The 27,811-nt window shown below is 35.2% G+C and overlaps 1 protein-coding gene and 1 long non-coding RNA gene across 23 annotated transcripts in view; one reads left to right on the forward strand and one right to left on the reverse strand.

Moving 5' to 3' along the window:
• LOC146400020 (uncharacterized) overlaps positions 1 to 27,811 on the forward strand; it is a 162,979-nt gene that overhangs the window by 17,433 nt on the left and 117,735 nt on the right. The gene's annotated exons all lie outside the window — the stretch shown is intronic.
• Positions 17,416 to 27,811, reverse strand: part of VWDE (von Willebrand factor D and EGF domains) — a 69,998-nt gene continuing 59,602 nt past the window's right edge. For 10 of the 22 annotated variants that reach the window (XR_014815877.1, XR_014815876.1, XM_084977139.1 and 7 more), the window contains 5 exons: positions 23,730 to 23,825; positions 23,530 to 23,625; positions 22,684 to 22,779; positions 20,556 to 20,659; positions 17,416 to 17,714 (listed from right to left, as the gene is read on the reverse strand). Coding sequence is in view for 17 of the 22 variants with exons in the window: in XM_084977139.1 (XP_084833265.1) it covers positions 17,700 to 17,714; positions 20,556 to 20,659; positions 22,684 to 22,779; positions 23,530 to 23,625; positions 23,730 to 23,825 (407 nt within the window). In the remaining 5 variants the exon portion in view is untranslated. The remainder of the gene's footprint in view (positions 17,715 to 20,555; positions 20,660 to 22,683; positions 22,780 to 23,529; positions 23,626 to 23,729; positions 23,826 to 27,811) is intronic. The other 12 variants (XR_014815880.1, XR_014815878.1, XM_084977142.1 and 9 more) reach the window with 2 other exon arrangements.

Genomic DNA, 27,811 nt, shown 5'->3' on the forward strand with positions numbered 1-27,811 from the left:
TCCCTTATGCAGATAATAAACTGTCTTGACCTAACAACTAGATACATGCATATCAAGGCAAATAGTTGTCATTCCAGCATTCATTTACAATTTTATTTCTGTCATTATAGGATGGTTAAAAGCATAGTTAGGTGATATGGAAAGCTTAATAATGAGTTTTGGATGGTTTTGGTCCTTGGAAGCTCGAGAATAGTAGAGGTGTTTAGGCAAACTGATCTAGTTATTTACCATTTCAAGAACCTTGGCAGGACTATAACAGGTTAAGATTAGTAAAATGATCATTGGACAAAACAGGGGAGATGGTTAAGATTTCCTGTTACTAAAAGTAGGGATGTTAAGAGTGAGAAAAGATGCTTTGAAAAGATTCTATTCTTCCTTTTTAAATTTAGAAGTTAAATCACAATTTCTATCCCTTAAGTATGTCATTAATATTGTAGTAATTGCATATAAATAATAAAAACATATAGAAAAGTAGCAAAGTATCTTTATAAATATCATCCATCTTCTGTGTCAGAAGAGGAAAAAACATGTTAGCTCATAATTTCACTTTGTGGTTCTACAGTCTTTACTTTTTTCTTTCCTGAAAAGTTTAGATCACATTATGCCAAATCTCCAAATATTTTTTTTCTTTCTTATAATCAGATTCTCCATCTTCATTCAACAATCCCTGTTCTGTTTCCAGATGTGCTATATCTAAAGAGAATTGCTCTGCCTCTCTTATTTAGAGAAAAGGATTTGTCTATTTATCTTTAACATTCTTGAAGCAGTTTCACATAAAACACTCAGTGATGATGGGCACAGCAATATTCAGGTGAAGCAAAAATGATTTGTTTTTCTCAGTTTATTTGGGAATTTGTCATGATTCTGAAGAATGCGATTCAATCTTTGAGAAAAAAATTCCCTTTGTGTTCTTGTGTCTTTCGAATATCAAGAATAAAGCCCAGCTTCACATAAATATTAACTCTATTAAAAAGTTTTATGATAAAACATGGAGATAAGAGTGTACTAATTACCCTGACAACTCCCTCCTCCTGAATTTAGATCTGCTGCTCATGACTCCTCTTCCCCTGACTCCATCAGAAACTGTAGGGCAGAGACCCTATGTGGGATACTGTAAAGAACAAATGCAGTGCACAGAGTCAGGCAGAGAATGGCTAACTACCAGCACAGATGGGTTAAATAGCAGATTGGATGAAAGTTAAAAGATATTAGTGATTTAAAGGTAGGTCTGAAGAAGTTACCCAGTAGCATGGAGAATCAAGGACTTGGAAAATTGGAAAGATTAGTTAATTGACATGAAGAATGAAAAGCACAAGTGTTTAATATTCCAATAAGTGTCCTAGAGGAAAGAATACAAATAATGCAGGGGAGACAATATTAACAGAGGTAATAATAAATGTAATTATTTAATAACAAAAGAAAACACTTACATATAGCATTACTATGTGCAAGGTATTGTTCACAGCATTTTGACTTTCATTAACTAACTTAATCCATCTATCTAACAAGCTTATGATTGGGTATAGGATGAATCCAAAAATACAAGAAATACAATAGTTTTTGAATGGTATAAAGATAAATTGACATTTGAACACCTTGTAGTCAAACTATAAAACACCAAATAAAAAGAGAATAGAAACAGCCAGAATAAAAGACAGTAACAACAATTAAGTTGATAACAGAAGTTTTAAGAACAGTGGAATAATAGCGTCAATGTATAAAAAGAAAATAACTATAAAGCTAGAATTAAGTATCCAGCAAAACTGTTTTCAAGTATGAGGGAATCATAATAATATTTTAAGATAAAACAGAATACTTACTATCAATAGACATTCACTAAAGGAACTTCAAAACGAATGTATTCGAAGGGTAAAAAATTGATCCCCAAAAGGTCAGGAGGCAAGAAAGAATGGTAAGAAAATTGGTAAACATTTAAACTTATGCAAATATTATCTTTACAAAGTAATAGTTAATAGTTTCTAATTTAGAGTATAAAAAGATGAAATACAACAATAGCATGTAATGTGGAAGGAGGTTTACAGGAATTAAGCTGTTGAAAAAAATCAGATTTTTTGAAATGAGAGTGAAGGGTGTTTTATGTTTTGTTCATCAGTTGAGAATTTCAAAGGCAATAATCAAAAACATAAAAATATAGTATATGAAGTTCCCATCATGGCTCAGTGGTTAACGAATCCGACTAGGAACCATGAGGTTGCGGGTTTGATCCCTGGCCTTTCTCAGTGGATTAGGGATCTAGCGTTGCCGTGACCTGTGGTGTAGGTCCCAGATGCGGCTTGGATCCCACGTTGCTATGGCTCTGGCATAGGCCAGCAGCTACAGCTCCGATTAGAACCCTAGCCTGGGACTTGCCATATGCTGCGGGTGTGGCCCTAGGAAAGACCGAAAAAAAAAAAAAAGACAAAAAAAATATATGTATACATAATATATGTTATAGCCAAACCAGTTAAAGGGAAAAGATGAACCAAGAATCAAACTATTATATAATATCTCAATCCAAAAGAAAGCATGAAGCGAGAAAAGAGTGGGGCAACAAGCAAAAACAAATGGTAGAAATAGGTCAAAATATTTATAATCACAATACACTTAGTTATTTCTAGTTGAAAGACGGAATGACTAGTTGTGTTAAAAAAAAATCAGCCTTACACTGATTTCCAGAAGTACACATAAAACCTAAGGAGACAGACAGGTTGAAAGTACAGTAGAAAAAGATTAATCAGAAAAATATATTTTTTCAGGAAATTTTTTTTAAAGAATGGGTGTAACTTTCAGAATTCCTGTTGTGGCTCAGAGGTAATGAACCCAACTAGTATCCATGAAGATGTGGGTTCAATCCTTGGCCTCGTTCAATGGGTTAAGGATCCAACGATGCCATGAGCTATGGTATAGGTCACAGTCACAACTTGGGTCCTTTGTTGCTATGGCTGTGACATAGGCTGGCAGCCGTAGCTCCAATTTGACCCTAGCCTGGGAACGTCCATATGTAATGGGTGCAGCCCTAGAAAGGCACAAAAAAAAAAAAAAAAAAAAATTGGGGGTAACTTTCAGAATAATTTTTACCTTTATTATTAAACAAAACACATTGGGGATAAAGAGGTCAGAACATATAGTGATTTACCAGTAGCTGTATTTAAACTACTGTGTATGCATGGAAGTATTAACTTGTTTAAACTTCATTTAACTTCTATCAGGTAGGCATTATTTATATTTCCATTTTTTTTTTAGGTGAGGAAATGAAGAGATGGACATTAAATAATTTGTTTAAGGTCACACAGCTTGTAAGGAATAAGATTAGGACTCAAAGCCAGGAGGCAATTTGTCCTATGTTTATGCACTTGACAACTGTATTAAGTCACCTGATAAAAGGCTTAGTATACTAGAAATTTGCAGTCGTCTATTTTAATAGTTTAAAGTACACAAGGGAAATTTGCTAAAACTACAGGGAGAAATAGAAAAGTACAAAAATTACAGAAAAGAGACTTCAGGAGTTCCTGTTGTGGCAGAGCAGAAACAAATCTGACTAGGATGTGAGTTCTATCTCTGGCCTTGCTCAGTGGGTCAGGGATCCGGTATTGCCATGAGCTGTAGTGTAGGTTGCAGACATGGCTCATATCCCAGGTTACAGTGGCTGTGGTGTAGGCAAGCAGCTACAGCTCTGATTAGACCCCTAGCCTGGGTACTTCCATGTGCTGCTAGAATGGCTCTAAAAAAAAAGAAGAGAAAAGAAAAGAAAATTATTAGAAGAATAAGCAGATGAAAAATTCACAAGCTGAAGAACTGAAAAAAAAATTAATCAATTTAAAAGTTTGATTTAACGAAATTAATTCACTCTGTACTCTTTACCAAAACTTTATAAAGGCAAGGATAATGCATTTTTTATCTACTGCTAACAAATTATTCTAAAACATAGTGGTTCAAAAATAACATGATTTTCTTATATCACATTTACTGGGAGTCAGGAATTCAGGTACGATTTAACTGAGTCCCTCTGGATCATGATGTATTTTGGGGTTTCAGTCAGGATGATTCCTGGGGGTTATGGTCTCACCTCAAGGCTTGACTTGGGGATGACGCACTCCAAAATCACCTGTAGTTTTTATCAAGATTCAGTTCCTCCTCGGATGTCGAACTGAAGGCCTCATTTCTTCTTGGCTGTTGGCTGGAGGCTTCCCTCAGTTTCTTGCCATATTGACTTTTTCATGGGCAAACTACTAGCATGACAACTGGCTTTCCTCAGAGCAAACAAGACACAAAGAAAGGGAGAGGGAGAGGAGAGAGAAAAGGTGGTGGGTGGCACAGGGAGGGGACGGAGAGAGAAGCTAGTTATTTTGTAACCTAATTTTAGAAGTGACAGCAACTCCTTCTGTCATATTCTGTTAGAAGGGAATCGCTAAATTCAGCCCACTCTCAAAAGAAGGGGATTACATAAGGGTGTAAATATCAGGAAGTAGTGGTCATTGGGGACCATCTTAGAGATTACCTAGCACAGGTAATAAACCCAAAATACAGAACAGTAGTTTGGAATGCAGAGAAGCAGAATTATAAGAGGAACATAGAAGTGCAACTATGTTGGCATTGACATATTTCTGAATTAGATTATTGAATTGTAGGTGTCCATTTTGGTATGTTTTCTAACTTTAGAGATACAGTAACATTTTCTCTTGTGTGTTTACAGTATCATATTTTCTGAAAAAAAGAAAGATAGTAGTCATTTTCTGAAACAAAACAAATCTTTTCCTATTTAAGACTGATCCTTGATAAATTTAGATTCTACTGAAAATTAACCATTGCACTTTATCTATGAGTCTGGGGAAGTTTGCCTCACCCCTGCACATCTCAGATTGTATATGTACATTGAATAGTGCATTTTAATTCTATCCTTAAAGTAAAATATTCATTAATTCATTTTAAGGGATAATTAATTCAGTCTTTTAAAGGCTCTGTACTTTTCACATAAAAGGTACTCTATAAACTAATAAGTAGAAAAAATATTTTGTGGATTTTTGCTCCCCTAAATTTAGGCAAATGTGTTTTTTTTTTTTTTTGGCATTACTCAGGAAATAAACTCAAGTCTTTGCTGTAAATGCTACCTCTAAATATTAGAACTTATGCAAACAAAAGAACTTGGTTCCATCATTTTTATATGTAGTATATTTCTTTTCTGCCACCCCTTTGGCTGTATATCAGAAACACAGTTTTATAACATGAATCAAGCTAATAACATTAGCTTGTGACTGATTACCTGTCCAGTTTAGTCTCAGATGAAAATACTGAGCAATTAATTTTAATCTTTTGATAATACTCATGGGACTATAAACCATCCTTAATTTAAATACAAGAATTTCCAACTTAAATACATATGCAATAATGAATTAGCAACGTCTTTTACTCTGAAAGAGTATAAGTACAACTAAAATTTTATACAAATAACATATTAAATTTTTAATTAATTTTATTGCCCCTTTTCAGTTAAGAAAAACTATGCCTTTGATTTTCAATTCATATTATTCAAAATGTCTATTAATTGGTATTTTAAGAGAGCTGCATTGTTTGAGGCTAACTGAAGATTCTGCAAAAGTATACATTACAAAAATAAGATCACTATAAAAATTTTAAAAAGTACAAATATATGAGAAGTAATAAGCAATATATATATAAATCACCCTTCAGCTCCTAGTCACACTTCTCTAAGGTAACAAGTTTTAAAAATTTGATGTCTGTCTTTATATAATTTTTCTGTTCTTGGAAACGTGTGCTTGTAAACACATACACATTTTAAAATGAGAGTATAGTAAAATTGTTACCTAAAAAATTTGCCTTTTCATATTTTTCATTTAATATAGCATAGCCATCATTTAAAGATATAAGGTATAGTGCTGCATGACTCACTGTTTTATATGCTCTATAGAAATTTCATAGCTGGATGTGTAATAATTTAACCATTTTCCTACAAGTCACTTAAAATATTTTATTATTTATTGATTTTTATTCTTAGTATTAGAAATTGCCACAATAAACATTTTTGGCAGTGAAATTATTATTCTACTAATTAAAATAAATTATTAAAAGAGTAATATATACGAGTTCCCATTGTGGCTCAGTGGTAACAAATCCAATTAATATCTATGCAGATGCGGGGGTTCAATCCCTGGCCTCGTTCAGTGGGTTAAGGATTTGGTGTTGCCATGAGCTGTGGTGTGGGTCACAGATGTGGCTCAGATCTGGCTGTGGTGTGGGCTAGCAAATGCAGCTCCAGTTTGACCCCTAGCCTTGGAAACTCCATGTTCCATGCATATAGCCCTAAAGCGACCAAAAAAAAAAAAAAAAAAAGGTAATATATCAGAGGGTTTCTTTAAAATTTTTGTTTTCTCTTAATTGATTGTATCTCTCAAGATTTTCACTGACAGTCCCATTTCATAATAATGGATATGACAGTTCTTTAAATTTGGGTCTCAATGAAAGGTTACAAATCTTGTTTTTAATTTTCATTTATTAATGCAATTATAGTTACATGTTAGCTGAAGTACTCATAATAGTATGCCAGTTTCTACTCAAATGAACAGCTTAAAAATAACAACTGAAGTTCATCTTAAGTATCTTATTTCTTTTAGCTTAACAACAATATGGAAGTGTGAGTGTTTATTCTTCCCTGACAGTTTTATACATTATGATAAAGAATTTTCTTTTTGAAAAATAATGAGTAGCAATCATCTTAATTAATTGCAATGTGGCTTTTACAAAGAGCTTGAGGCCTAATTAGTCAAAATTTCACATATGTATTTTCAGCATGAGAATTCTATCAGAAGTTACAAACTGCCTATCCATCTTGGTTTCAACCATGCTTGTCAGTTTAGTTTTCCCTGAGGGATGGGGAACATAACAACTCTCTTTCTAGCAAGTTATCTCACTCGGTTATTTAGTGCTTAGTAATACAGATTGGCAGAGCCTGTAATCAGCCTGCCTGCATGGGTTAGTAAAGAATTTTTGTGTTTTAGTGGAAACTCAGTATGTACTTGCTTGGAAGATTACCATGGGGTTCAAAACAATTAAAAATAGGAATTTTCTTTTAGCTGATTTAATGGTGATTGGAAGGTTAGATCATCTAAGCAGAGCTGACTGGTAGTGCTCTGTCTGGGATATTTGTTCTCTCATTTCAGGAGAAAAACACACTGGTGTATTTTTTGGCAGCCTCCTCCTTTTAAATTCAAATCTAAGACTGGAAGCTTTTTAGGACATATTATGCCTCAGGACTTTATCATTACCTGTGAACTGCCTTCTGTCTGCTCGAACCCATTGCCCTTCTTGATTCAACCATATGGCTCTAGAAGAATCCCACTCTTGCTCTGCAGAGCAAGGCACACAGCCATATGCCAACTCTCAAAATGAGCAATACGTTTTTTTTTTTTTTTGTCCTGGTAAGGTCAGTTTCCATTTCCTACAACTGTTTCTTCTTTTATGGGAAAAAATAAAACTAAAATATTTTTCAAAATGTTTGTCTGTCACTCATGACAGACCTGATGCCTTTTCTCTGTGAAGATGCCCACATTTTTTGCCAAGTTCTGCTGCTGCCTTATGTTTGTTTGTATGTTTGTTTTTTCCCTTGGGTTGAACCATTCTATTCTTCTGTGCAGGCCACTGTGTAGGAAATGAAATGGCCGGTCTCTACCACCTCTCTGATGCTTTATTTATTTCACTGTAATGCTGCAGGCAGGATATGCTGATGGCATTACATTGAAGATGGCTTGATTCTTTGATAGGAAGAGCTGGGTTTCAGTTCAACTGCAAAGAAGGAACTGACTGTATCACATGAAAGGATTTGAAAAAAAAATCCTGCTTATTTCTAGAGTCCTCAGAAATTGCAAATCATCAGTGAAAATGCATTAGCATAGAATTTTCACTGATGCATTCTATGTGATGTTGGCAACAAAGAGTGGGAGTAGGGGGTTGAGGTGTCCTGCATCTGCTATCTCCTTAAACTAATAGAGGAGGCACCATCTAGAAATGAATGACAGGTCCTGGTGGCTAAAACATAACTTGGAGTCAGGGAAGAGAAACCCTGAGAATTTCCTTTGATTCATAGTCAGAACCCTCAACCAAGAGAGAAGCATCTCAGCTCAGGCAGCACGGAACCAAAGTGTAAAGGAATACAGATGAAGATCCCTAGATCCTAGAATGAGAGTCTCAGTTGGACTATAGGAGTTCCCGTTGTGGCTCAATGGTTAACGAATCTGACTAGGAACCATGAGGCTGTGCGTTCAATCCCTGGCCTTGCTCTGTGAGTTAAGGATCCGGCATTGCCATGAGCTGTGGTGTAGGTCACAGGCGTGGCTCAGATCTGGCGTTGCTCTGGCTCTGGCCTAAGCTGGCAGCCACAGCTTCGATTAGACCCCTAGCCTGGGAACCTCCATACTCTGCGGGTGCGGCCCTAGAAAAAGACAAAAAAAAAAAAAAAAAAGAAAAAAAAGAATAAACTGGACCATAACAGTATTTTTTGACCACATTAGCAAGGATTACCACAATTCCTCAGTGAGCGAGGGTTAAGTTTGATGTCAAAATGTACGCTCTGTATGTTTGATCTATTTCTCGTTCTGTCTGGCTATCGAGGGAATTGGGAAATAATGAGGGATTCTTCCTACTATAATGTTGTATCCAGTAAGTCTTAAAATACTTTTTTTCAAGTTCATAGTGTCTCAAAGACTTTCCAGGTGTTGTCCATATAAGACATATAGCTGGGTGGACTCTACTTAAGACAAAATTATGGTGCCAAGAAGGAGCATATCCAGGAAAATATTTTCCTTTACAAAGACTTTTTCTCAGGCTCTGCTACATATTGCCTTATGATTATTTGTCAATAGAAGGGGGAAAAGGTATTAGTTTTGAAATACCTGTAAGTACTGTCCATTTTAATTGCTAGAATTTTACAAGTTCAGTGTGTGTATGAGAAACAAAAGGTTTTCTGCCCAACCTAATGCTACTCACAACAATTTAAATCTCATGTAGATTAAGTAACCAAATCTTTAAATGCAACTCATCCCTTGCTAGCACAATGGGAATTGTTAACTGCCATCAGCCAAGTGGCAGTTGATTTTTCACCAGGTATAATGAAGACTTCTAGGCTCACAAGAGAGAGTGGTGGTGTGTTAGTGAAGAATTTTATTTTTAGGAGATGTCATTTATTTTTAAGAATTTTATTTTAAATATTTAATATGATCTCTTACCAAACAGTCTTTTTGCATTGCTTGTGAGTTACCTGGGAACTGAGAAGCTAGCACCATCTTCAGGCAAAACTCTGCTAATTTCATCTGGAAGTAGAAATGATTTTACAAAAACTTTATAGCTGAGGTTAAAATTGTTTTCACAGTGATGTACAAAACTGTTCTTGTGATAAAAAAATATAAATTGAAATTCCATATAGTTTGTCTTCCTTTTTTCTTTTATTCTCTCAGAACATCCATAGTGGCTATTTTAGGAGTAAATAATCATGAGGTATACCCATGCAAACCACTTAGAACCAAACTTGGCACACATGCAGCTGCCAAATTTTCATCATTCTATGCCTGCCTCTTTTAGCCTTTTTAGGCTGGTTCTTAATAACAGCATGACAGAGTTGATTTAAAATTTATGTTCACTTATGTTATCTTGTTTTTAATTCACATATTGTTTAATCAGTGTTTTTTAAAGCAAATTCTTTAGTCAGGGAACAAGAAACACCGATATACAGTAATCGTCAGAAAACTAAAATCCAAATAGGGAGTCTACCTGTCATCTCTTTCTCCACAGGTTCTAGTGATTCATTTTTAGCAACAAAAAATATATGATAAAACCCATGTTTTGGGCATTTATTAGACGACGGTCATTGTGAAAAATTATAATTATCTCAGTTTAAATTTAAAATTACCTAGTAATCCTATGGAATAAGTATTATTTATCTCTTCAAATGAAGGAATTAAATCTAGAGGGAGGTGAAGCACTCTGTGTAAATCCACATAATTGGCACGAGGTGGACTGAGGATTGGGGGTTGAATTAAAACACAGGTTTCCCCCAACTCTAAAGTCTCAGCCCAATGTGTTATGCTGTTCCCCTGCCTTCAGTACTATTTCTGCATGGTGCTCTTCCTTGGCAGACACTTCTCTGGAAACAGATTTGTATTCCACAGCTAAAACTAAAACAGGCTACTAATTCAGAAAGTTTTCTCAAAATGTGTTCCTTTCAAAATATTTTTGTCAACTAGTTAATAAATTAAAATTTATTATCTCAACATGCAGAGTTTTCTTCTGTTAATGTGCAGACTAATGTGGACTGAAATGGTCAGGGCAAAGAGATATTCAAGTAGGATGCCTTGTTGAAATTATCAAGTGGTCTTGGGCCATTAAGAGCTATTGAAATCCTTGGCTCATTTAAAAAATATGTGATACTGTGCAGTTGAAATAAATAATAGGTCTTGGTGTCAGATAGATGCGAATTCATACAAAACTACTGAAATATGTAATTAGCAGGATATTAAATGCACTTTTCTGGGCTTTGGTGTCTTCATCTATAAAGTGGGGATAAAACTCATTATCTCTTAGTAGATTTTTTTTTTTTTTTTGGTCTTTCTAGGGCCGCTCCCATGGCATATAGAGGTTCCCAGGCTAGGGGTCCAATTGGAGCTGTAGCCACCAGCCTACACCAGAGCCACAGCAACGCAAGATCCGAGCCGCATCTGCAACCTACACCACAGCTCACAGCAACGCCGGATCCTTAACCCACTGAGCAAGGCCAGGGATTGAACCCACAACCTCATGGTTCCTAGTGGGATTCGTTAACCACTGAGCCACGACGGGAACTCCCTCTTAGTAGATTTTTGAGGTCTAAATAATATTTGTTAAAATCTCTAGTCCTGAGCTCAATACGTCTTAGTTTTCTTTCCTGAAATTAGTCTGATAATTAGATAACCAAATAATTGATCCATTTCTTATCAAGGAAATACTTTTGATTTTTTCAGCATGCTGCTGAATGATTTATGACAATAAAGTAGATGTTGACCAGAGATAGCATCACACCTAGCACTATCTTTTGATAGATATATTTGTTCACACAAGTTTTAGTTTACCTGCCTTAAATAAACAAAATGAAAATAAAACAAAACGAGACAAAAAAACTGAAATAAAAAAAACCTTCCTTGACAACCATGGTCTGTCTACAGTTACCATAATTTTTCAAAAATAGGGAACTGTTCTGACCTAATTATTTACTTCAGTTCATTCCAGCATCACAAAATTCAGGCTCCAGAAACGATGGCACACTGGGAACTTCCTGTGTTCAGACCTGTTACATGCCCAAATCAGAATTTGAACTTCCCTATAGTCTGATACAGACAGCTCCACCCTCCATATGACTGCTGGTCCTGATTGTGGCTGACTGCAGATGGAGGGACACTGGATTAAGCTTACCCAGTCCACTGACTGGGCATTATTATCCTCTGAAACTTTTCTCACTCAAGACTTTTGAACTAAACAACATGATTTCTAGCCAATGGGTGTCAGCTATAGCAGCTAAAAGATTATCCTGTGGATCTGGTGGTCACATTGGATCCTGAGGAAGATCAATAATGGGCAGCAATGGGCAGAAAGAACCAGAAATTTGCAGAGAACAAATAATCTATGCAGCTGCAGAAAGTAAAAGGTGTAGGTCTCCTTTCTTGATGGCTTCCCGAATCCCATTAAGCCCAGCTTCACATCTGGCCCTTGAGTTTTGTGAGATTTTTTTCTTTTTCTTTTTCTTTTTTTTCTTTTTGCTTTTTAGGGCCTCACTCGCAGCATATGGAGGTTCCCAGGCTAGGGGTTGAATCAGAGCTGCAGCCGCCGGCCTACACCATGGCCATAGCAAGGCCAGATCTGAGCTGTGTCTGCGACCTACACTACAGGTCAGGGCAATGCTGGATCCTTGGACCACTGAGCAAGGCCAGGGATCGAACCCACGTCCTCATGGATACTAGTCAGGTTCGTTTCTGCTGAGCCACGATGGGAACTCCAACATTTTTCTATCCTTTTAATAAACCACCATTCTCAATGAGTTGAATCAAACTTGAATCTGAACTTGATGGCTTCCATCTGAGAGAAAGGAGGCATCTTTTACCAACTGAGACTTAGGATAGAAAATGAAGGAAACTGAGAGCAGCACCAGGGGTATTTAGCATTCCAACATACTTGTCCACAGTGAACTCCAGATCACTTCAGGCCATTGTGAATGTGATGACTGGGGGATGGAAAGGGTCAAGGATCCTGTGATTGTTTTCATCATCAAGAAAATGTTATATGAGGAGGTCCTCATGAGGCAAAGAGAAAACTGGTGGGAAAAAGCTGACAAAAGCTAATCAACAGGTTCATTTTTGCAGCCTATTTTCAGGGGTTAAGGGTTGAGTTCTATGACAAATAGATGGCATCTAGGAATAAGCTTTATGTTTCTTAATCAACATTAAATATTAATGATTTCAGCACAACTCTGTTTTACTGCTATTTACAAATACACCATTTCTTACATATCCTCAGCTGGGAAAATGTGTTTGACTTATACAAGGCAGACTTTTTTAAAGCAAGAATTGAATTAATAATTCTCAGTATCATTTGCAAACAGTGACTAAGAAAATGTCAGCTGCAGGGCTATCAAATGCCTATTATAGAAGACCTAACTAGTATATTCCATTAGATCACCTTCTTTGCTTTGTATTGACAAATGACTCTTTCTCTTAGGGAAAAAAAAAAAAGGTAGACTCTTATAACTCTGGGAGTTCCCTTGTGGTGTAGCAGGTTAAATATCCAACGTTGTCACTGCTGTGGTCCAAGTTTCTGGCATGGCTCTGAACCATGCAGGTTTGATCTCTGGCCTGGGAACTTGCACATGCTGCAGGTGTGGCCAAACAAATCTTGTAACTCTGCCTCTTATTTATGTCCTATTTATAGTTGAAGATATGCAATGCAGTGTTTATCCTTTTAGATTTTCTGTCTATACTGTGTTTTCCTCCGACCCCCTGATTTAATATATCCTTCAATATTTAGACCACTTCATCCATTTTAGAACTGGCATACATATTGTAAAGAATAAATCATTAAATGATAAAAAGGGAAGAAAATATTACATTAATTTGATTAGTATATATATACATGGTTTAAATTCTGGCAATAAATACTTTAAAACAAATTACATAACTATAATGGTGTTTATAAAATGAATATAATATGTATATATTTTCATTATGGGCTCCAAATACTCCAAATAGTTTTAACCTGAAATTTAAAATATTATTATTTTTGTTGCAGTTCAGAGGAGTATTATAATTTGTGAATATAAAAAATAAGAAACATTTATAATTCTATCAAAAACATTATTATATTAATATTTTAGAATAAAGGCTACTAGACATATTTTAAAGTTTAGATAGAGGATCAAAGAAAGGATAAAAAATTTGATAATTCAAATATTTCATTTAAATGCTAACATGAATAAACACAAAATAGCCAAAAGTATGGTCTACCATCGGATTAATTTTGGAAAATGATTTATAATGTAAACATTGAAAATTATGTACTTTTGCTTAAATTACCAAACTTTCATTTTCTTGAAAATATTTTCCAGATAGATTATGGGTAAAAAATTTTGAAATTAATAGGTTGAAAAATATCACCAAGAAATTAAAAACATTAAATTTATTCTCCATAAATTTATCAAATTACTTGCTTTTCAAAATACATTGTATTTCTAAAACATTACTTCCATTTGCACGAGTCATTAGCTTTCATAAGGAGTGCTTTTGTGTATGATTTGTAAACCATGAACCATACCATTTCTGCATTATTAGCATATACAGGTCCATTAAATCTATTTTAAATGGATAGTTTACCAATTAATATTGTAATTGTATTTTGGGATTCTTGGTATGGATCTAGGAAATATTTCTGTAGATTTAAAGTATTGGTTTATACATTTTGGAATAAATCCTTGAATTATTATAACTTTTTAACCATAAAATGTATACATTGAAAGTCAACTTAGTAAGGCTGCTGCTAAAGTTGCAATGTTGTATACTGAGCAAAGGAGGCAGAAATGGATATACAAATTATATCTATTTCATTATAACTATTTTTGTAGGGGTTTGAATTCTAATTAATAATTTTAAAAGTATTCACTTTTATCTAGAGAATTTTTTTCTTTGTAGTACTCATACTTTCACAAGAGCTTAAAAATTTAACAACGTTGTAAATCATTATACTTCAATTAAGTATAATGTATAAGTATAATTTTAAAAAGCCTATCTTAGAGACAACTTTGAAAAATATAAATTCCAGAGAAGACGTTGTAGGGTTACTAAATTTATTAAAACAATGTGTACAGTAAAAAAAAAAAAAAATCAGAGTTCCCATTGTGGTTCAGTGGGTTAAGGGCATGAAGTAATGTCCCTGAGGATGCAGGTTTGACCCCTGGCCTGGTTCAGTGGGTTAAGTATCTGGTGTTACCGTAAGCTTCGGTGTAGGTCACAGAGGCAGCTTAGGCTCAGTCTTGTCCTGGCTGTGGTGTAGGCTGGCAGCTGCAGCTCCAACCTGACCCCTAGACCAGGAACTTCCATATGCTGCAGGTGAAGCTTTAAAAAGGAAAAAAAAAAAATGTATATATACACTAATTGTCAAGTTTATTTTTGCGGTTATATTTCTGTATTTTTTTGGTAACAAAATAAAATATAATGAGAATGTTATATACTCTTAAATGATTGCTTAAAACTACCTTTTGGCAAATATGAAATGATAAAATCTCTTATGTCTGACATTGAATACCATTATTTAATATAGTCTTTTTTTTTGCTTTTTAGTGCTGCACCCACTAAGGAGGTGGCATAAGGAGGTTCCCAGGCTAGGGGACAATTGGAGCTACAGCTACCAGCCTACACCACAGCCATAGCAACACAGGATTCTTAACCCACTGAGTGAGGCCAGGAATCGAACCCACATCATCATGGATACTAGTCAGATTCATTTCCGCTGCACCACAATGGGAACTCCCAAAAATATTTTTATAAAAAGTAGCAATAATCTTATTCTAAAAATGTCTTTTATCTTGTAGTTTAGACATGGCTTAGGCAGGCTTAGTTTTTCACTTAAAAGAACAAAACAAGTTTTGTAAACTCATGATTTAAAATGTGTGTATATCAAATTAATTTCTTTCTTTTTTTTTTTTTTTTTTTTTTCTTCTTTTTAGGGCCGAACCCACAGCATGTGAAGGTTCCCAGTGGTTGAATCAGAGCTACAGCTGCTGGCCTATGCCATAGCCACAGCAATGCAGGATCCAAGCCATGTCTGCAACCTACACCACAGCTCACAGCAGATCCTTAATCCACTGAGTGAAGCCAGGGATAGAACCTGCAACCTCATGGTTACTAGTCAGATTCATTTCTGCTGTGCCACAATGGGAACTCCTAAAATAATTTCTTTTTGAAAAAGACAATGAAAAATTTGAGGTCAAGTATAAGATACTAGAGAAACGGAAGTTTTATAACTAGTTGACTAATTATTTGCTCTCTGAGACAAATTTTTTGATTATATATTCTCTATTGACATTCTCACTTCCTCAGCAATTCATGTCCTGTAATTTTTATTTTATAAGCATACCCTTCCCTTTTGATATTTGTAGAAGGATTTGATTTTGTGATAGTTATCATGGTCTGTGCATGCAGGTAGGAAGAATTTCTGGATTCATAGCAAGGTGAAGAGAAAGAAGAGTTTACTGAGGTAAGAGACACTGCTAGCACAGTGGGACAACTTCCTGATAATCAGGGAGAGCCAATGAGGAGCACGTGGTCATGTCTGCTTTTATAACCTAGGGAGAAGTGAGAGGTGTTGTCATACACCTGACCTGCTGGTTGGTTGGGGAAAGAGGCACATTATGACACACTTGCTGGTTGGTTGGGGGTATCTAAGGCCCCTATAGGGGTGAGGTGAGGAGTGGGCCACATACCTTTCCCAGTAGAGGGCAGGAAGGAGTAGGCCAGGTTGCTCAAGGTTGCAGAGGGGGCATTACAATGAGCCAGATGGGGCAATGATAAGGGTCTGGTAATTCTTGTCTTGGCCAGAGGCTTTGAGTTCTATCGCCTTGAAGGGGACTTGAAGTCCCACAATAGTTTCTCTATTGCTTCTACACCAAAATAGTTCATGGTACTGAAAGAATGGATAGATAAAACAGACATTTTCACTTTCTTTTTACACATAAATGCAGTGACCAAATAAATGTCACTATTTCTTCCTCCTTGTCCAAAAATGGTAGACAGAGCAGCAGAAAGACTAGAGGGGGGAAAAGAGACAGACAAAACTAGATGTGGTGTTTTTATCACAGAAGTAATGGCTTTATCTTTGAAATACAGTCCAAAGCAATAAAATACACAAATTTTAGCAAGTTTTGTGTTAGCTCAATTTTTTTTCCCCTTGCCACCACAGTCACTGTCTTCTAAGGCTGGGAGCAACATTTTCCAAATAACCCTTCTCTGTGTGGTTCTGGGTTGCACTTTACCAAGGAGAAGCTTTCCAGAGTGTTAGAAGATGGAAATGAATAGGAAGCCATTACTTTTTTGAGATATGTTTGCGGCTAGATACTCACTTAGATGAAAGATTCAGAGTGGCTTTCCAGCAATTTTTTTTTCCTTTCCTTCCTTCTTGCTTTCTTTCCTTTCTTCCTTCCTTGCCTGCCTGCCTCCCTGCTTGCTTGCTTTCTCTCTGTTTTCTTTTCTTTCTTTCTCTCTCTTTCTTTCTTTCCTTCCTTCCTTCTCTCTTTCTTTCTCTCTTTCTCTTTCTTTCTTTCTTTCTTTCTCTTTCTCTTTCTTTCTCTCTCTCTTTCTTTCTCTCTCTTTCTTTCTCTCTCTCTTTCTTTCTCTCTCTCTTTCTTTCTCTTTCTCTCTTTCCTTCCTTCTCTTACTTTCTCTCTTTCTTTCTCTCTTTCTTTCTTTCTCTCTTTCTTTCTCTCTTTTTCTTTCTTTCTTTCTTTCTTTCTTTCTTTCTTTCTTTCTTTCTTTCTTTCTTTCTTTCTTTCTTTCTTTCTTTCTTTCTCTCTTTCTTTCTCTCTCTCTTTCTTTCTTTCTTCCCACCTTGCCTGAGATAGTTGCTGGTAATTTCTGGGGAGTCACAAGTATTGCAGCAGCTTCAGGGAAATGTAAAAGGGCATGCTTGGTGCTTCAGGCTGACACTTTCGCTCTCAACTTTTCTGACCTTCAGCAGCTGCTTTGCTGCCCTCTATCTTAGGGTCCCCAGTTCCCTCTCCCAGCTCTTCTAAGAGTACTGAACGTACCTAATTCTGCATTAACTCTTTATATCTAGATATATCAAGTGGCTTCTGTTATGCTGACTGATCCCTAGTGATAAATACATTGTCACAGCAAGGACTAGGACAATAGTTTATTAAATATTGTCAATGTCAGGAATATCAGAAACATCACTTCAGTATGTAAGTATCAAATCACATTTCAAAATAAAATTCCAATTTCAAGCAAAGAGCTTTTCTCTAGCAACAACTAAAATCATTTTATATTTTATTAGTTTCTTCGGTCTTAAAAATGATTTCAAAAATGATGTCCAAATAAACTTCAAGTAGTTATCTTCAACTTCTTCTGAATAAAAATTTTCATTCTAGGGTATATGCTTGTCATTAATATACCTGATATTACTCAATGGCGTTTTATCTGTAGTAGGAAGAGGGAAATCAAGTGTCAAAGAACATTAGGAAACCATTTAATTCCAAATCATTATTTGTTACCTTATTCCCCCTGATGTGATACATAAAGCTCTTTTGGTTCTATGTTTGCCACCAGAGACTAAATACTGCTTTCGAAAAAACTGATATCTAATCAAGGTCATACTTAAATGTCAAAACAGTTGTGACAATGTAGCTTGGATACATCATAACTCTGTCTTGGCAAAGGAATTACATTCAAGAAACATCCAAATAAAAATTTTTACATCCATCTGAAAAAGACTTTTCATGTTCAGAATGCATTTCAACATTTCTCTCAAGTCTCCTTACCCAGACTTTTTCCCCCCACCTCTCTATATTCCTCTATTCAATGTAACCATCAGTAACAAACTTACTTAGTGTTTTCTCATACCAGACACTGTTCCAGGTACTTCACATATATTAACATTTTTAATCCTTATAACAACCCCATGATCAGATGTTATTATTAGCTCCATGTTAGAGAAAAAAAAATGAGCCTCAGATCGGGTTCAATACTGTGCCCAAGGTCACAGAACAAACAAATGGCAGGGATATGGTAAGGGCATTTAGCTAGGCAGCAAGTTATGAAGCCTCCCAAAGCTGACCTGCCATCTTTAGCAACTCCTTTCCTACTTTCTCTTTCTCTGTTTCTTTTGTTTCTAGCCAACAATTCTCATGGAATTTCATTAAATTCTAGAAATCCATAAAAACCTGGAAAAGCAGGTTACAGTAAAGCAGGACATGTGGGTCCTTTAGCTAGTCTTTCTGTTTTGTTTTTTCCTTTCCTTCCATGACATTCTGTTCTTTCTTTCCTTAATATGATTCCAGATGCAGTCTAAGAAGCAACATTAGTGGGCATGAGGATGATCTGCTGTTAATCATATGAGGAAAGATTCAGAAGTAAAGAAATATGTAAAAATACAATATAGAGGATAACCTAATTTAGCTTGTTAAAACAGAGTCGAAAGCTTTTGCAGTTTTAGAGTTTTTGGTGCCATAAAATCTCAAATAAAATAAGATGAAGTATATTTAGTTTGCCTTCAACTCAGGAAACACACTCTTTTATATTTTTCTCAATAATAGCTGATCAAATAGTTTTCAATAACTTTTATTTTCTAGTTTTTAAGTCATAGTACTATTATGATCTTGGTTTTTTTTTGAAAAAAGATACCATATCCTTCCAGGAAGAACACCAATGCTAGGATAAAAACACATAATATACCCATTTGCCTCTAAGCCAGACTGACTTAGTATCTTGCTCCAGGAAGAAAATTCCTTATCATTTTCCAAATTATAATACTCCAAAATACTCTGATATTCATGACCCTTGGGTTTTTTTTAAGTGTTAAATAGCAAATTATTGCTTTTTAAATTAAAATCTAATACAGATTAACTTCAAGCAATTTTTGGAGTTCTGCTACAATTTGTGTGTGTACGTGTGTGTGTGAGAAAGAGAGAGAGAGAGAGAGAGATTGTTAGAACAACCTTGGTATGTGAAAAAAATATCTTGGATGTTGATATTTAGAAATTTAAGAGTAGGAGTTCCTGTTGTGACTGAGTGGGTTAAGAACCTGATACAATGTCCATGAAGATGCACTATGTAGGTTTGATCCCTGGCCTTGCTCAGTGGGTTAAGGATTCAGCATTGCTTCAAGCTGCGGTATAGGTCACAGATATAGCTCTTATTCAGCATTGCTGTGGCTGCAGCTCTCATTTGACGCCCTAGCCTGGGAACTTTCATATGCTGCAGGCATGGCCATAAAAATAAAAGAAATTTAAGATTGGATACCAAAATAATCGTTTCATTTTATAAGTAAAGGTAGAATCACAGAACTTTTTTTTTTTTTTTTTGTCTTTTTGCCTTTTCTAGGGCCACTCCTGCAGCATATGGAGGTTCCCAGGCTAGGGGTCCAATCAGAGCTGTAGCCGCTGGCCTACACCAGGGCCACAGCAACGCTGGATCCGAGCCACGTCTGCAACCTACACCACAGCTCACGGCAACACCGGATACTTAACCCACTGAGCAAGGCCAGGGATCGAACCAGCAACCTCATGATTCCTAGTCGGAGTCATTAAGCACTGCACCACCACAGGAACTCTAGGATCACAGAACTTTTAAGATAGATGTTTTTATAGCACCGGCCTTGCAAGTAGTGAGGGGCAATTTCAGAAACTCTTAAGAAAGTTTTTATTCTTCCTTCGCTTTCTTGATTTCTGAAATACAAATAAATTCTAATTCTAATGATGGGAAGAGTTTTTTATTTTTTTCTGAAATGGATTTTAATAAGGAGTAAATGAAGAGAAAGAACTACTATCTGGGAAATGAATGAGGATATTCAAAGCATCAGTGGCATATGACCCACTGAAAATGTTTAGAAACACCCCTCCCTCACAAATCAATGAAGTAGTGGTTCATTGATTTAAAACTAGGGAATTTTTTTGAGAGGGGTGAGGGTGGTCTTTTTATCTACTACTTGACTAAATATAAATTATTGGTGTTTTAAATCCATACTGTGAAATTTTTATTCTCTTTAAGTTCTGGTGTCATGAACTCCGGCATTACATTTGACAGTTGCATCTACACACTGAAATTCCTTAAGTGCACGTAAAAAATTTTGAAGAATAAAATAATTCTGTAATGGCACAAAATGACAAAATTTTTATTTTTAGAAGCAAATAGTAAAACCTTGTATGTTTTCTATTTTGAAAATCTAACATTATCAGATAGGTATAATTTACTAAATAGAACGTCTGAGTAGATGGCAGATATAAATATCTAATATGTATTTTGTTTAAAATGTAAAAATACCTGTATTTTCTTTTCGCATTTGACTCCAGAATATCCGGTGCGGCAAGAACACACATTGGGGAGTACACATCTGCCGCCATAAAGACACTTTTGAGTGCAAATTGCTGCAACACACACATTTAACAGTTAGCATCTTTTGACACAAATGCTTGTGACATTATATTTTGGTGGTCTAGAGCTATTCGGCAACTTGACTATAAAAGTAGTCATAAGAATCTCTGAATGGCCAACTGCACTCATATTTCTGCAACTCTCATCAAAAGACAAAACACCCCAAACTCAACACAATGGTTTCATTATTGAAGCAAATAAAAATTTCATTGGCTGCATTTTAAAGTATTTAAATATATATCTTTTTGTTTTCTTTAGAGAGTATATTCAAATCACTGACATAAGATAGCATTCATAATTTTCTTTTTAATAAAAATTCTAGGAGCGGTTTAAAAGAGACAATTACTACTGGCCATTGTGTGTAAAAACAGTTTTTTATACTGTCAATGGAAGTTTACTGTGCAACAACTCTATTGGAAGCTTCCTAAAGATTTTCACACAGTCTCTACTAGAAATTTCTTCTTTTAAAATTACATTTTTAAGTAATATTGAGAAAAAATAGGCATATATAAATTATATTCAATATAGTTATTTTTCATGGGAGAGGGATCTGTTTCAATAGCTCATCTTGAAAGCTTGTGTAATTCAAGAATAATATTCCCTTTGATATAAATACAACATTGGAAGATATGTTTGTATCAGGGCTACTGAGTATGGTTGAGCAGGTTGTGTAATGCACAATGTTCCACAGAAAAGGAAGTCCTGTTCACATCGTAGACGTCACAGGTTTGAATATTTACTACTACAGTTTTCCAGAAGATGGCTGTAACACATCTTGAACAAATAAAGTCATCAATATTTGGATAGTTTACGGACAGATGGAAGTGAAGCATTTTGAGGAAGAGGACTTTGAAAAATCCCATAAAGTTGCAGAAACAGGGTGCACGTAGTTAAGCTGTGCTCAGAGTACCTCAATCATTGGAGCATATTTCCATGTTAATGTACTTTTTAGCACATTTAGTGGTCCACACGGACCTCTCTCCAGAATGATTAGCCCAAATTGAGGTCGATAGTTCTTTTTTCTAATATTTTATCACATCTACAGTACAGTGAGAATTACTGTTTTTTTGAGCACATCTTTCTTCTTTATCATAAACTTTTAAAACTGAAGTATAATTCATTTACAATGTTGTGTTAATTTCATGTGTACAGTAAAATGATTCGGTTATTCACACACACTCACACACATATGATTTTCATACCCTGAGATCCCATCTATGTAAAAACTTATGACTAAAACTGAATGGAAGTATAGTAAAATGCTAAAATCATAAGAGAAGCTAGTTTTGGGTGTTGGAATTTGGAGTGATTAATTTTTTAAACTTTTTCATATATTCTGTGATTTCCTGATAGATATATACCTACCTTATAATATGACAAAATATGTAATACAATTTCCCTTGGATGAAGGTAGTCAAAAGATACAAACTTCTAGTTATGAGTTAAATAAGTACTAAGGATGTAATATAAACAAAATAAATATTAGCACTGCCATACATTATACATGGAAGTTTTCATTTAAGAGAGTAAACCGTAACAGTTCTTATACAAGGAAAATTTTTTTTCAATTTATTTAATTTTGTATCTGTATGAGATGATGTATATTCACCAAGCTTATTGTGGAAATCATTTCATGATCTATGTAAGTCAAATCGTTACGCTGTCCACCTTATACTATGCTTAATGTTAATTATATTGCAGTAAAAGTGGAAGGAAAAGAAAGATTTTTTTAAATGGAAAAAAAAAAACAACTTTCTTCAGCCTACCTAAGAAAACTTAAATTATGGAAACCGATTGACCATTATTTGGAGCTATGTCACATAAAATATTAATATAATATACCACACTTTGTTTAAATGGGTATAAAAATGGATAAGATATACTTATATTTTTAAAACTTTTTTTAATGAATCAGCATGCTTAAGTTTATTTTCTCTTATCGATTTCTCCTAAAGCTATCCTTTATAATAGATTCAAGTTTAGAAGAGGGAATAGAAAACAAAATCTGTAGGCTTACGGATTTGACACCGTGCTCCTTCCCAGGTGACAGGACAATGGCAAATGCCAGGTGCAATACACTCACCACCATTTTTACATTTCTGAAAGCAGACAGCTAAAAATAGAAATATAAACAGGTTAAAAAATAAAAATTTACTACTCCTATCATAATCCATAAAAGTTTTCATTAAAGAAAAAAGAGAAACAGTTAAAAATCAATGATTTTAGGGATGTTTCCCCTTAACATTTTATCGAGGATATGTTTCAGTGTCACTACTTATTAGAAAATGTGATTTTAAAGACTGTATAATGTTCCATTAATTGAATGTACTGTGATTTAATTTTCCCCCAATTATTGGACATTTATGTTGCCTCTCATTTTACACTTTGACCAGTACATTATAATATCTGCTAATTTTAAAATAGCAATTTATAAAAAGGGAAAAAAATGAAACATTTGAATGAGGAGAGCTGTCATCATCTCAAAATCTAGCAAAACTTTCAAGCAGTGGAATCCCATCTCAGGAGATTCTGAATAGGTTTGAAATGGGGCAAAGAAATCATTAATTTTTAAAAAACCAACCCCTCACTCCTACTTAAGACTGAGAGACAAGGATTTAAAGACTTGTCATTTATCCTGGCAATTATAGTGGACAGACTGGAAAATACAGTGTATCCTCTCTCTGTTAACCTGAAAGAATGAGTTCAGAGGACTGGGCATTTTATTCCTTCTACTTCAGAAAGGTATCTTCTAAGTTAGGAACAAATAAGAAAAAATAAAAACAAACAAGGAAAATGCGTTTTGTCTTAAAATTCTGTTTTATGTTTCCTGTAGGGTTTAGCATTTTAAGAGCATTTCTCTTACGTGTGTTGCATTGATTCCCTATCCAACCAGAAGGACAGGAGCAAAGGTTTGGTCCCACACATTTTCCTCCATTCATGCACATGGGGTCACAGATACCTTTGTGTAAAGGGATGAAATGTCAGTACTTAAATGTCAATACTTTTACTCTTTAGTATGTTTGCTTTACCAATAGTTGGCAAATATGTTTAGTGGTATCTTACTTTTTTGGCATCTCCTACCAGTGTATCCTTTGGGACAGGTGCACACATTATTTCTTATGCAGTGACCACCATTCTTACAAGGAGGGTGACAGACAGCTAAAAGAATACATGGAAGTAATCTGTGAATATCACATATTATTATATATTACATTTTGCATCATGAGTGTATTATCTATAAGGACATAGGCAGAGATATATGCTATTAAAAGATCACAAATGCAAGTCATTAAAACCAGCCTTTCTAAATCTTAAAATACATTGCTGATACCTGTAAGTTACTAGTGGGTTAGCACAATTTGAAATGCCTTGGTGAAGTGTGTATAACCAATAGAGCTTTTGGTATTATACTGCAATATTATGAACCTTATCTTATGTTTTACCATACTTTGAAGCAGAGTGAAATGGCCTAGGCAAAACCCAGAAAATAAGTGAACATTGATCTCAAAATAAGAATATTTGTTCTGGTGGAAATTAGATAAAATCACTAATCTATCACATGTTTAGACAATACTTTTTTTTTCCTGCTTTTTAGGGCTGCACCCGAGGCATATGCAGGTTCCCAGGCTAGGGGTCAAATCAGAGCTACAACTGCTGGCCTACACCACAGCCACAGCAACATAGGATCCGAGTAGTGTCTGCAGCCTACACCACAGCTCACGGCAATGCCAGGTCCTTAACCTAGACAATACTTTTAAGATAACTTTTGGATACCTATTGAGGTCACAAAGGCAGAGCTTTATATGTGACTTATTCCTGTAAATGCCTGACAAGAAATCATTTCCTTTTTTCTTTTTTTTTTTTTTCTTTTTTCTTTTTTGCTTTTTAGGGCAGCACCTGTGGCATATAGAATTTCTCAGGCTAGGAGTTGAATTGGAGCTACAGCTGCCAGCCTTCTACACTGCCACAGCAACATGGAATCCAAGCTCCATCTGTGACCTACACCACAGCTCACAGAAAAACTGGATCCTTAACCCACTGAGTGACGCCAGAAATCCTGTATCCTTATGGGTACTAGTCAGGTTAGTAACCTGCTGAGCCACAACAGGAAGCCCCCCCCCCCAAAAAAAAATCTTTTTAACAACAAATCCTTGGCTTTTTTAGGAATATTTATTGGATAATCTTGAATACACTGTAATAGTATCTTCTATGAATATGATTCTGTTCCATGGAGTTCAGAAGTTAATCTTTATCATCTGTTATGAGAGGATTTTTAATGCTTCATGTTTTTTCCTGATATAATAATTAAATGCACTTGTTTAAAAAATAATGATACATAGGCAAACCTGCCTAGAAATTTTAAAATTTAATTTTCCTTAAGGGATAAATAAGTGAATTTTAGTTTGTGTTTTAAAAGTGAATGTCAGATGAACTGATTTTGGTAATAACGGCCTTTGTAGGCAGATTTCCCATTTGGATTAGTTCCATTTTTAATAAGCTGCTTTTTAAATTTCTAAGCACTGTAAGAAAAATTCAACTGATTTCAAATAGATTTGTAAGTGAAAATAATGTAGCACTTTATGTATAAAAACAGTATAACTGAATGGTTTTAGCAAATGGATAATTTCACTATTTTATTTATTTATTAACTTTTATTGAAGTATAGTTGATTTACAAGGTTGTGATAATTTCTGCTGTACAACAAAGTGACCCAATCATACACATATCCATTCTCTTTCAGATTATTTTCCCACATAGATTATCGCAGAATATTGGGCAGAGTCCTCTGTGCTATATAGCATGTCCCCATTGGCCAATCATTCCATAGACCTCAGTGTGCATATGCCAATATGAAAGCCCCAGTCCATCCCTCCCACACACCCCCACCTGTCCCCTTTGGTAACCACAAGTTTTTCAAAGTCTGTGAGTCTATTTCTGTTCTGCAAATAAGTTCATTTTTATCCTTTTTTAGATTTCACATATAAGTGATAGTATATGATGTTTGTCTTTCACTGTCTGACTAACTTCACTTAGTGTAATAGTTTCTAGGTACATCCATGTTGCTGCAAATGGCATTATTTCATTCATGTTTGAATAGTATTCCTTTGAATATATGTACCACATTTTCTTAATCCATTCATGTGTTGATGGAAATTTTGATTGTTTCCATGGCTTGGCTATTGTGAATAGTGCTGCTATGAACATATGGGTGCATGTTTTGAATTACAGTTTTGTTTGGATATATGCTCAGGAGTGGGATTGCTGGATCATATAGTAGTTGTATATTTAGTTTTCTGAGGAACCTCCATGCTGTTGTCCATAGTGGTTGTACCAATTTACATTCCCACCAACAGTTTCTCTAAAACTTCTCTAGAGTTTATTGTTTGTAGACTTTTTGATGATGGCCATTCTGGCCTGTGTGAGGTGATGCCTCATAGCAGTTTTAATTACATTTCTCTAATAATTAGTGATGTTAATCATCCTTTCATGTGTTTTTTGGCCATCTATATGTCTTCTTTGGAGAAATGTCTATTTAGATCTTCTGCCCATTTTTTGCTTAGGTTGTTTGTCTTCTTGATACTGAACTGCAGGAGGTGATGCATATTTTGGAGATTAAACCCTTATCATTTGCTTCATTTGCAAATATTTTCTCTGATTCTATGGTTTGTCTTTTTGTTTATGGTTTCCTTTTCTGTGAAAAACCTTTTAAGTTTAATTAGGTCCCATTTGTTTATTGTTTTTATTTTCATTACTCTAAGAGGTGGATCTGAGAAGATATTGTTGCAGTTTATATCAGTGTTTCATCTGTGTTTTCTTCTAAGAGTTTTATAGTGTCTGGTCTTACATTTGGTCTTTAATCCATTTTGAGTTTAATTCTGTATATGGTATTAAGAATGTTCTAATTTTATTCTTTGATATGTAGCTGTCCAGTTTTCCCAACACCACTTATTGAAGAGATTTTCTTTTGTTAATTGTGTATTTTTGCCTCCTTTGTCATAGATTAATCAAGCACAGGTGCTTGGGTTTATTTCTGGACTTTCAAATCTGTTCTATTGGTCTGTATTACTTTTTTTGTGCCAAGTAGCATACTGTTTTGATGAATGTAGCTTTGCAGTATAGTCTGAAGTCAAGGAGCCTGATTCTTCCAGCTCCATTTTCTTTCTCAGATTCAGGATATTTTGTATTTCCATATAAATTTTTTTAAATGGGTCTATTCTGTGCAAAGTGACATTGGTAATTTGATAGGGGTTGCATTAAATCTGTAGATTGCTTGGGTAGTGTAGTACAGTCATTTTGACAATATTGATTCTTCCAATCCAAGAGAACTGTATTCTTTTCTTTTCTTTTTCTTTTCTTTTTTGTCTTTTTGCCTTTTCTAGGACCACTTCCTGCGGCATATGGAGGTCCCCAGGCTAGGGGTTGAATCGGAGCTGTAGCCACTGGCCTACGCCAGAGCCACAGCAATGCGGGATCTGAGCCGTGTCTGCAACCTACACCATAGCTCATGGCAATGCCGGATCCTTAACCCACTGAACAAGGCCAGGGATCGAACCCACAACCTCGTGGTTCCTAGTCGGATTCGTTAACCACTGCACCACGACAGGAACTCCAAGAACTATATTCTTTTCATCTGTCTGTGTCATCTTTGATTTCTTTCATTAGTGTCTTATAGTTTTCAGAGTACAGGTCTTATGTCTCTTCAGGTAGGTTTATTTCTAGGTATTCTTTTTGATGAGATGGTAAATGGGATTTTTCCCCTAATTTCTCTTTCTGATCTTTCATTGTTAGTATATAGGAATGCAGTAGATTTCTGTATATTATTTTGTATCCTGCAACTTTCCCAAATTCATTAATGAGCTCTAGCAGTTTTCTGATAGCATCTTTAGGATTTTCTATGTATAGTATCATATCATCTGCCAACAGTGATAGTTTTACTTCTTCCTTTCCAATTTGGATTACTTTTATTTGTTTTTCATCTCTGTTTGATGTACTTTTAGACTGAGATTTTTTGTTAATACTTGAGTTTACTTTCTCTGGCTTTTTTTGTTGTTGTTGTTGGCTGCATGCATGAGATGTGAAAATTCCCAGGCCAGGGATGATTGAACACGTGCTACAGTTGCAACCTGCACCACAACTGTGGTAAC

This window comes from Sus scrofa, chromosome 9 (genome assembly GCF_054392235.1).
Source record: "Sus scrofa isolate SSC_HxYL_T2T_F1_AM1 chromosome 9, Sscrofa_HxYL_maternal_Yorkshire_Landrace_v2.0, whole genome shotgun sequence".
Taxonomy (NCBI): domain Eukaryota; kingdom Metazoa; phylum Chordata; class Mammalia; order Artiodactyla; family Suidae; genus Sus; species Sus scrofa.